Here is an 11,265-nt window from a genome sequence, read left to right as displayed (position 1 = left end):
CACTGCTGCCTCTCATTCAAGTGCCGCATTCTCTTTTCTTGTTGTTTTTTTTTTCGCTAATGAAAAGCACAAAAATATATTTCAGAAAGCAGCAGCACCAGCAGCAGCAGGTCCTTCCATCCTTCAGCATTCTACATCCTTCAGAAGTGGCTTTAAGACAATCCCACCCCCACACCCCCCACCCAATCCCTCAATGAGAAGAGAGGGCAGTGAACGAGTGAGAGGAGAGAGAGCGAGTAAGAATTAAACTCAAATATTGTGATGTTTACAAAATGTTTTCATCAGATTTTATTATCATTTTCTTTTCCTTTTTTTTTTTGCTTCCTTTTAAGAAGGGTTTCTCTTGCAACAGGGGGGGAACCCTTGCCACAGGGTGGTGGGCGGAGGGTGCATTTCAGCTACAGAGGGCTTAGAACTCTCGCTTTCCCATCCATCCAGACCATTAGATACCCTGTACTAAGACCCCTTTTTGGCGGCTCTGCCTGCCACTGTCTCGCACTGAGATTTCTTTAGAAAAGTGAAGAATGAGAGGGGGTTGTGGCATGCTTCAGGCATAGCGCAATTTCCGCCAAATTTATGTGCCCCAAAAGCAGCAACAGCAGCAGTCCCAGCACCAGCACCAGCAGGAGAAGATGCAACAGAAGGCGGCAGCGGCAGCAACAACAAAAAATTGTAAACACTTATTTACTGTCCATTTCCGCTTTGGCTTTTGATGGCGGTGAGTGGGGGGGTCGGGGAGTGTAGCAGGAGTACAGTGCCACACCGTGCCACACAGGAGAGGGTTCTGTGTTGCAAATGCATTTGCAGGAAGAGGCAGTGTGGCAGGGTGCGGGGCCTGCACCATTTCCATTTGTATTTGAATTCTTTTATTTATTTAGTTTTTTTTTTTTGTTACCAAGAGTCGAGTGTCGGAGTGCGCTTATTTATTCAGCCTGAGCTTCAGCTTACAGCTTTGTTTGCCTGAATTTTCCCACCCCAGAATTCTCACGGAATTTTCCACACTTTTTGCATGACGCAGGGGAGTGGAAGATGGCAGAGCCCCTCCTGGATGCGCGAAGGCAAGCCCCGAAATCAATTCCGTTTTGCTCAACAAACACATGTTTGCCACAACCTTTGGGGGCACGGTACGTACCAAACACTGTGCAACAGTAGCTTCCGTTTGCTCAAAACCAAAGCGCCATAATCCACAGATATTTCCCACTAAAACACTTAAGAGCTATGCGAAAAAAGAAAACCAAAAAAAAGACCGCATAACCCAAGAAAACATAATTTCCCTTCTTCAAAAAAATCAATCTTAGGGAATACGAAAAAAAAATTGACGCTACACACTCGTAAAATAGATTCATTCGCCTATTTTTTTAATTGTTTAATATTTATTTATAATTAAATGCATTTTTATTAAAAGTTTTCTACAAAAAGAGTCCAAAACACTGGAAACACACACAGGAAAACCCATGATCCAATGCCACAGATTTTCGATTGTAAATATAATAAATATTAGTTTTTACACACAACAACAATAAAAAAAGGAAAAACACTGCTAGAGACCCATCGATTGATGGCAGATCCTCTTTCCTCCCGTAATCAAAATAAAATCCCTCCATATTTTCTGGCTGTTCTTTTAGATACATTTTCTATGGTTCTTTTCTGCACATGATCCTTGAATGCCCCCAAGCATAGGGTGTCACCCATTCGTATGCAAATAATAAATCCCCGATCCACTGCTAATTCCAAATAAATTCCATATTTTTGGTTCTGTTTTAAAATTTAGTTGAAGAATTTCGGTGTGTGTTTTTCGTTTATTTTTGTTTAAAGTTTTTGTTTTGTGAAAAGTCATCATCAATCAATCAATCAATCAATTTTGCAGCTGTCGTAACGAACTATTCGTCGGCACAAAAGTTTCCTGAGCGTCGAGCAGGTCCCTGGGTAGGGTCCCCCAGGAGAAGGGAACTCCTAATCGAGAACGGGTTTTTGGGACTTGGGACAGGTACAGGTACAGGCCAGGAACTCCGTATTCCTGCGGTTTCTGTGGCACACTCACCCGAGTACAATAACGTGGCAGGCGGCGTGCTGCGGCACGTGTTTTGTGGGTTGCCTCGCGTGGTATTGCAACAGCAGCACAGATTTTGCACTGCCTTCTGCTTGGGGGTTTTCCCTCTAGGTTTCCGCCGATTTTCTTTGAATTTCACTATTTTATAATGTGTGTGTTATGATCTCCTCTAGGTTTTCTGCCCTGATTTTCACTGCTTTCTCATATGTTTTTATCTACGATTTACACTGCTTACAGCTTTGATTTCGATCTACGGCTTGCACTGCTTTAAGCTCTGATTTGGGGTTTCTTCTATGATTTTCCACTGCCTTTCTGTGGTTTAGTTGTTCTTTAATCTCTGATTTGTGTCCCTTCTCTCCTAATATAGTTCTCTGATTTTTCGCCAAGTTTTGTCTACAATTTTCCTAGTTTTAAACACTCTAAGTTTTCCACTGATTTCCACACGCGGATCTCGATGCAAAACAAAACAAAGACCGCATAAGAAAACAGAACCACGCGGGTGGCACAGTACACACTCGATTGCACGATTATTTTACGCAAAAAAAAAAACAAACAATAAATGGATGTGATTTTTTGGGAAATATTATTTATTGGCACTCTCTCCGCAGAAAATCTCGACAAAAGTTCTCGCCCTTTTCGCGCGTTGCGTTCGGCCGTCGCCTCGCTGTCGTCTGTGGACCGCAGCAGATGAAAGTCGCGCAAAGACTGAACCAGAACCAGAAGCTGCCGCTGGAAGCTGGGTGCCCGCCGTGGCAGTCGGCACTGGGACGCCACTGCATCCAAGCATTCGGGCTCGTCGTGCACGGCACGAGGCCATACGAGCGCCACACGGTTGAAGCCTCCACTCGGGCCACGAATGGCTGGCTGGCTGGCTGGCTGGCTGGCTGGCTGGCTGGGTGCTTGTTGCCGCAACATCATCCATTCGGTCGGTCGGCTCCAGCGGCGCGCCTTCGTCTTCCTTGTCTTCGTTGACGTTGTCGTTGTTGTCTTCGTCGTCGTCGCTGTCATCGTCTCACTCTTGGCGGCGTTTCTGCCGAGACGGATATTTCCGCTGCGGGGGCTTCTTTTCGTGCTATTTTTGTGACGCCACTGCCGCCGGTGCTGCCTCTGCCCGCCTGTGCCTGCCTCACGTGTGCGTTAGGTCAGTGACGCTTCGCATCGCGTTCCTTTGACTAGCGCCTAGCGTGTGGCACAGTGTCTAGATCTATGCCGTGCAACGTGCGGCAGGTCCCGCCACTAGCTCTCTCTCTCTCTCTCTTAATTCTGCTTCTCTTCCATATTCTTATGCCTTTGCTTTTTCTGCACACACAATGATCGAGGAGGTTCTCTTATTTTCTACTCCCACTACAGCTGCGGCAGGCAATTTAAGATCAACCGCATAATGAAAAACAATAAAATTTAATTTTTGATGGAAATGTTTTTAGTTTGTTTTTTTGTTATTATTAATATCACTTGTTGCAGTCTATTCACAAACGTTCACGATCTGCCCTGCTGTCTCCTGAGAGTTCTTAGAAGTTAGCGGATATACATATGTATTTATATCGGGGGATATACTATTTCTGGGGGAATTTGTACAACATTCGCATTCCCCCCGGAACAAGAACGTCTCCATTGTAAGTGTTCGATCATTCCATACCCTCGCCTTCTTACTCCTCCCTCTCATCTATTCTATTCCCATTGCAACGGAAGTGCTCTGCTCTTTTAAATAGAGCCAATTCCAGCACTGCCAAAGTTTCTGTTTCGAACATTTCACAATTATCCAAAACAAAATAAAATTTTTTTGTTAATTTTAAAGATATTCGAGTTAATTTGAGATAATTTGAATAATACTCAAATCAATATGGGGTGCGCTATGGTAATGGAGCTGCATTGATAAGTAGGCAATCAAGGATACGAGGCATTGTTCTCTGTTTGAGTTGGCCAAGAGTCGCTACTTCTGTCCCTGGTGGATATATGTACATAGATCCTTGCGGCTAAGCATACACCTGGAGGGGGGTGGGGTGGGGTTGTGCATCCTGGCGGCCAGTCCAAACCAAACTTAATTATGTCCAGCATTAAAAATGCAACTGTCAAACCAGGGCGGGGTGGAGCGGAGCGAGCGGGGGACACTCCCAAGATCATCCCTGCTTAGGGGATGTCCTTTGTGTATTTGTGTGTGTGTGTGTGTGAAGCCTTTGGAAAAACTTCCATTATTCTCATTCGCACAATGGCTGTAGAGCGGCAAAGGGAAGACCACAGACTGCTGCATCCGTTGCATCATCCACTGGTTCCTCTCCTCGCTCTTTGGTCAATCACCAGCCCAACCCCTCCTCCATCCACCCACTCTTTTTCTGCCATTCTGCCACCCCCACTGATCCCCCCTTTTGCCGAAATATTCGTGAAAATGTGGGTCACAAGGATACCCATTAATTTATAATAATTTCAACTAAGATTTCCACAATTTTCTTGCCCGGCCCCCCGGCACTCTACCCCAACCCCAACCCCCACCCCCCCTTTGGTGTTTTGCCTTAACAATTTTCCACACATTTTCCATTCATCATCCCCCATGCACCCCCACCCCTCTCCCCTCTACCCAGCCAGTAGCCGCAATGCCACTGTCAGCGGCCCCCGCAGAAGCAAAGTCAATTTCGCGCACTTTGCATGCCCCATGCCCCATGCCGCATGCCACCACCACCGCCCCTCCCACTCTGACAGGCTGTTTGAGTTTCCATAATGTGGAAGGGGAGGGGGAGACGGTGGAGTGGGCCCATTCCCAGCCCCCTCTGGTGCAGGCAGCCTCTTCTGTTGCCCACAAGCCGCCATCAAATTTACAAGCGCAATGCATCAATCACGGGAGGGAGAGAGACAGAAAGGGCGTGAAACGAGGGTGTGGCGGGAATGGCAGAGTCAACTGCGCTTTTTGCCACATCTCCCCCGCCTTGCTCCGAAAGAATAGAAAAGAAAAGAACAGCAGAAAAAAACAAAAGGGAAGATGTCGGCCAATTTGACGTTAAGATGGAATTTGTGAAAAATTCATCAAATTGACTGCACGGCGCATTGCATTTCTCATTGAAAGGCGCAGGAAAACAGCGGGAAAACCTACGCTGGCATAGCAGGATGAAAAGTGTGCGGGGAAAGTGATGCTTAGAATTTATGCAAACACAGAAAGAAAAGAGGGAGAATTTTCCGATCCAAGAACTGAACTTCCACGGCTTACTCCTGTGGCATACGGATGACAGAAGGACACGCAAATGTACAAGACGAAAGAATAAATAGCATTTAATATTGATGCCATAAAAGAACACTCATTTGAGGTAAAAATATCCATATTAAATATTCACGAACTACTCATTATAATTCCGATTCAAACATGATATTTAAGATAATGATGATCAATCATCTAAAATTCTTCACCCAACCGATTGCTAGTTACAGTTCAGGGATAATTTCCCTTCTCCACCAAAGGCATATTCAGCCACGAAGAGAGAAATTCCCTGCAGCTGAATTTCCCATGAAATTTTAAAGTTGAGGCAGGACTGAAATTTAAGCCAAATGGAAATGGACAATGGTATGGAATATTTGGTCTGCCTGAAGTCCCATTGTAGCGTCTATGGATGAGATATAGCCTGCCTAAAGGACTCACATTGGTGACACGGAAATCCTTGGGAAAGCGCTCTGTGAAAATACCAAAAACCTGTTGCCGTCCTCTGCAAACACGCTGACAAACGCTGACGTCACAAAAGCGTTTAATGGCACCAACAAATTTGGAAGAGAAATCGCAAGAATATTTTTATAATATTTCCAATAAGAGATTCCTTTGAAAAAGGGAAATTAATAAACGAAAAAACAACGACAATAAAAAGAGACAAACAAACAGTGTGGAAGGGCGGAGGAAACAATTCAAGCAGCAAACAAAAACAGAATACTTACCATGGTTTCTAAATGGTCCTGTTTCGGTATCTAAATTATACCTTCTGACTTTAATCACTTTCTATACCCGTACTCAAAATAAGTTAAGGGGTATATTAGGTTTGTGGTAAAAGTGGATGTGTGCAACGCAAAGAAGGAGATTGAGCTCGTGCTAAGTGAGAACTGGGTGTATTTGTTTTTCAGCTAGTGTCATTACCTGGTTGCCTCCTGCCAGTTAAAACCGGAACAGTTTTAAGGGTCAATTAGGGTCAATAAAATGCGGCTCGTACCTCATCCCGTACCTTTTCATACTCGTACCTTTTGCTGCCTGTAAAGCCAAAGAACTTTTACAAGGTAGGTATAGAATAAAATATATATATATGTATATTTATTTAGGTTAGGTTAGGTTAACCCAGACGGCCCTCACGGGGCCACGCATAGGCCAATATGGCCCTTAGTTGTCCGGATGGGGGGTATTGAACCTTTCGAAAGTATTTATGAGGTTTTGAAGTCCCTAAGGATCGAGGTGTTTTTGGCAAAGGCTAGCAGTTCCCCTGGCGTCCTCTTGGAGGCATCTTCCAGTGATGCCAGTACCGGGCGCCCAGGTATATTCTCCTAGCCCTTGAGAGAGCCGGGTAGTTGCAGATGAGATGCTCCAGGGTTTCAGTTGCCCAGATTCCTCGCATATCCTGCAGTGGCCACTGTTGGTGATGCCTAGTTTGACAGCATGTGCCGCGGCCAGACAGTGACCTGTGAGTATTCCCACCAACATTCTGCAGTCCTTCCGTGGGAGGTGCAGTATGTAGTGGCTGAGTTTCCTGTTGCGCTCCTTGCACATGGTTTTTGAGGTTCTGCAGGTGGTGGTTCTGCTCCACCTGCTTCTTGCCTGTGTGTCGGCCCGTTTCTCTAAATCGCTTTGGAGCGTTCTAAGGGAGACAGACACGTTCTCAGTTCTGTCGTTTTCCAGCCCGACCCGTCCTTAGCCAGACCGTCCGCCATCTCGTTGCCATCGATGCCTTGGTGGCTGGGAACCCAGTAGATCCGCACTGACTTTGTCGTGCTTAGGATATCTAGTGCCTCCCTGCTTGCCAAGACATTTCTGGAACTGACCGCCGACGACTGCATGGATCTTATCGCCGCCTGGCTGTCCACGAACAGGTTGATCACGTCGTGTGGACGATCCGTACACTGAGCAGCCTCTGCCGCTTTCCGTATGGCGAAGACTTCCGCCTGGAATATGCTGCATTGGTCCGGTAGCTTATAGGACAGCCTTATCTCAGGGTCTGTACAGTATATGCCTGCTCCTACTCCTCCTTCCATCTTGGAGCCGTCAGTGTAGATGTTGAGGTGTTGAGTCTGGTCCCGACCCCTTTTCCAGTCGTCGGGCCCCATGTATGAGGTTGTTTTTACATCCAGGTCAGATATACTGGTCATGTCTCGGCCAATTGAACTGTGCCCGAATCTTTGTAAAGACATATTGCCTGATGCTACTAAGCGTTGTGCCGCCTTTCCTGCAGTCAGTTGAGCGTGGATGTCCAGGGGGTCTATTCCGATTATGGTTTCGAGAGCTTTTGTTGGGGTTGACCTCAGCGCCCCGTAATGCAGAGCAGTGCCTGCCGCTGGGTCCTTTCCATAAGCTTATTGTACGTCTTCTTTTCTGTCGCTTGCCACCACACTAAGACTCCGTACAGCAGAGTCGGTCGCACCACCGAGATGTAGATCCAGTGCATTAGAGCGGGTGACAGGCCCCACGTAATGCTAAGCATCTTCTTGGATGCGTATATTTATTTAATGCATTATGTAAACAATAATAATAATAAAACTCTATGATTCGAGCAAATTAATAAAAATGGCCACCACCTCAGTGAAAAATCGGATGGCCTGCTCTCCATTCTCCAGCGAAAACAAGTGCGGATGCATCGAATGGATATTCCTCAGTAACAGAGCGACTTCCATCTTGAGCATGCTCTCAATGGACTCCGATTGGCGGCTGTTGAATCTCCTCAATCGAAAGGGTCTGCCATTCAGTCGGAATTTGCGCCTCACAACTGCCCTGATATTCTCCAGCTCCCGTCTGTAGATTCTCCCGCACATTGGCCGGAGGATTCAGCAGACCCATGCTTGGGAACCGTCCTTCCCAATCATCTTGCACATATCGGCGGTTATACAGATCCTGCAGAGCTTCCGTGTCCCAATGGTAGTAGTGGTCCGCCATTCTCGTCGTCAAATGCCGGATCACCCACAAAACGGGATACTTTTGAGCTGCTGCGGCCAATGCATCCCGATGCCCATCAGTGACAACGGCCATTAGGTATTTGCGCATTCCGGCCCCTTCGATCTTCCTCAACACCCTCTTCAGGTGGTACTTAATCTCGTCGCGCCCAATCTGCTGGAGAGCCAGCGGCACCACACGTACGTACAATGTGTGGTAGTGGCTCCCGTTGATCCTCATGGCAGCGATGTTCAGGGCCTTCCATTCCCTCAGTTCGTCGGCTCTCGAGACTCGAATGGGATGGAAGTCGTGTTCCTTCAGTATGAGGATAAATGGCTCCTGGAAATACCACAGGTAGCCGAATCTGGTGATCTTTCCGACCTTCAGCTCGTGTCGGCGATGGGGTCGCTCCGCGTAGCTGATGGATTTCCGTAGTTCAGTTTCAGTGTATAGTCCAAGGTCCAGAAAAAGTTCCTCGTAGTCAATTTCCATGCTGGTGCGTTCGCCGGTATCCACTGTACTGCACTGCTGGCCGCTCTTCAACTTCAACTGACCACAGAGCCACTGTCTCCCACTATATATACAGCCGGATCCAGGTAAGATTACAACCCTCTCTAGGGATTCGGGAGAGAGAAAAAAATCCGGCATAAAAGCTGCAAGTTTTTTTATGATTCAGTAATACCAAAGACTGAGTATTACCAAATACTATACAATATTGTATATTCTTTGGTAATACTCAGGTCGAAAGGTCAATTGACTGTTGACCTGCCTTTTATTTTGCTCGATCACGAGGCTGTTCCTTTGGTTTGCCTGCCTCTAGCAACGCACAGAAATGCCGCCATTACGTACTCATTTTGCTCACACTTATTGCATCCAGAATTCTGTAATGTTACAAGTGTCTTTCAGAACTTCTTCGCTCCGCCTCACAAAAAGGGACGAAAATCTGCGGTATGCACAGTTTTAAAGATACGAGAAACCCGAAAACGCAGAACCATAAAGAATGATCAGGTCTATAAGGATTCTTGTATTTGTCGTGGTATTACAGTGTATTACAATACACCAACAATATTTTCTTGTGTCTGCTATGTTCTTTTTGTCATTATTTCTTTTTTAATTTTCATTCTACTTTTGCTCTTCCCGCTCTGGTGCTTCTTGGCGCACTGCTTCGTCCTGACGGTCCTCCAATTTCAGGGGCTCCAGGGGCACTGGTAAGGGTTGCACGTGGTCCGGTATGGCCACTTCCTGGGCTAACAACGGTTGAACTTCCCAAAACCCATTGAGTGCGTTTTCGATGTTGCACTCCTCCATTAAGTAGAAACGTTCGCGTCTTTCGTTCATCTTTTCTACACGAAATGGTCCAAAGTATTTATAAAATAATAACTAGAGATGATTTACAGGACAAACCTTGTGCGAATGAATTTCTAACAAAAATCAACAGCTCTGAGCTCGCGTGTATTAACTGAACTAAACGAATGAGCAACTACGAGCTTCACACACAACATACTTTGATTTCAGGCTTATCAGAGAACAAAGTGGATCACTTTGCTCACACGAAACCGGGTTCAAGCAGCTGTTCGAGACTCTCCAAAGTAAAATGTATCTGAGCATGTCAAAATCAATTGAAAATCGTAGTCGAAGATCCGTGATGCGTACCAGAAACGTTTCAATTGTATCAGTACACCGAACCAGAGTCAAATACCGAAGAAACATGCCACATTCATTTGATATTCACACCGGAGACGCCTAAATGTGTGGCCGGTGTTGCAAAACAACACTTCTTGCATGCAGCCCTAGTTTTCGTTTGTTTTTCCTAATATATTTATAATTGACTAATTGTGTGTAGATTGAAGGATCAGTATAGCTATTGGCAATCGGTTGCTTGAGTAAGCGGCAAGTACATACACATCTGCGAGAGCTTCAGGTTGCTGGAGCTGTGGGAATGCAGCAGGGAACGAACGCCCCTGGGAGACCCTACGTTCTGGCAGCTGCCGCTCCAACATTGCTATTGGAAAGGGTTTGTTAGCTTGTTACACAGACAGATTTCTCCTACTTCTGCGTTCCAGATCACAGATGTAGCTATAGTTTATTTCTGAAAACATGTTGTCCGTGAAATACATTACAATAACATCACAATGGGGTTGGGGGCGGTCACTGGGGCTTGCGGACCACGCGGTAGGAGGCGGATCTACCGGCTGTCTCCGACAAACGGATAATCTTCACCACTTGACCAGGCTTAAAGCCGTAGTAACGAGCCACTGGATCGGTGGTCAGTAGGATCATCATCAATTCCGGCTTCAGATTGTATTTAGCGAACAGAGCCTGTTTCTCCGCCTCCGTCTGCAGCACATGCTCCGGCACCAGCTCGTGTTGAGTGATGTTTACCATCAGCTCAATCTCCAGAAACTGTTCCACATCGAAATTGTCACTGTTCTTCAAGGCTAGGAGCGCTCTCTTGGCCGCGGTTGTCAAGCCAGCCTGGGACACAATGATGGCGTGACGAATGTTCTCATCCCGCATACGGTTGGTAAAGGAATTCACCGTGGCAACACCGATCTTCGGCTCATCGAAGAAGAACACCAACATCCTATTCGTATCGTCGTCATCGTGGGTCAGCAGCATATTGAGGTCGGATCGCATCGGCCTCTGCGCGCTCGGAGCATCGCCGAAAAGATCTTTGAACTCCTGCAGCGTCTGGTCCAGCTCATCCTTAGTTACCAAAAAGCCGCGATCGTGGCCCATTTCGAATACAGTCCTACGAATGCGCCACAGTTTGTTCAACACTGCCTCATCGGTTAAATCAGCAGCCATTTTCGTTAGAAAAAGCACAGCACAAGTACCACGTGGACGCTGTGGAAACGACGAAGGTAGAATGCAAGAGACGAAAGAGAACGAAAAATAAACATGGCGGACAAAAGCGAAAATATGGCAAATACTTACAAAAAATATGCTCCAGGCACCAGAAAAAACCAAAGCACTTGATAATTAGCTGTTGCAACTTGCAATATTGGTGTGTTCTTTCAGGTTGTATTTATTGCAGTGCTTTTAAGCAAAGAGTACACTTTTAAAGTCAAACACAACCCGGTACGTCCAAAGCGAAAAGTGAAAAGAAGGAAGT

At 46.2% G+C, this 11,265-nt stretch overlaps 1 protein-coding gene across 1 annotated transcript; it reads right to left on the bottom strand.

Moving 5' to 3' along the window:
* Positions 1-10,204: 10,204 nt before the first annotated feature.
* Positions 10,205-11,265, bottom strand: LOC111071689 (DNA-directed RNA polymerases I, II, and III subunit RPABC1-like). Its single transcript, XM_041592706.1, has 2 exons — positions 11,088-11,265; positions 10,205-10,997 (listed from the first exon to the last, which is right to left on the bottom strand). The coding sequence occupies exon 2, from the start codon at positions 10,956-10,958 to the stop codon at positions 10,299-10,301; it is 660 nt and encodes a 219-aa protein (XP_041448640.1). The 5' UTR covers positions 10,959-10,997; positions 11,088-11,265; the 3' UTR covers positions 10,205-10,298.

Source organism: Drosophila obscura, unplaced genomic scaffold (assembly GCF_018151105.1).
Source record: "Drosophila obscura isolate BZ-5 IFL unplaced genomic scaffold, ASM1815110v1 contig_185, whole genome shotgun sequence".
NCBI lineage: Eukaryota > Metazoa > Arthropoda > Insecta > Diptera > Drosophilidae > Drosophila > Drosophila obscura.
This window is presented reverse-complemented; position numbering and strand designations above follow the sequence as displayed.

Bases quoted from the DNA above. Each gene is read 5' to 3' on its own strand.
- LOC111071689 (XM_041592706.1), bottom strand. From the start codon at position 10,958: ATGGCTGCTGATTTAACCGATGAGGCAGTGTTGAACAAACTGTGGCGC.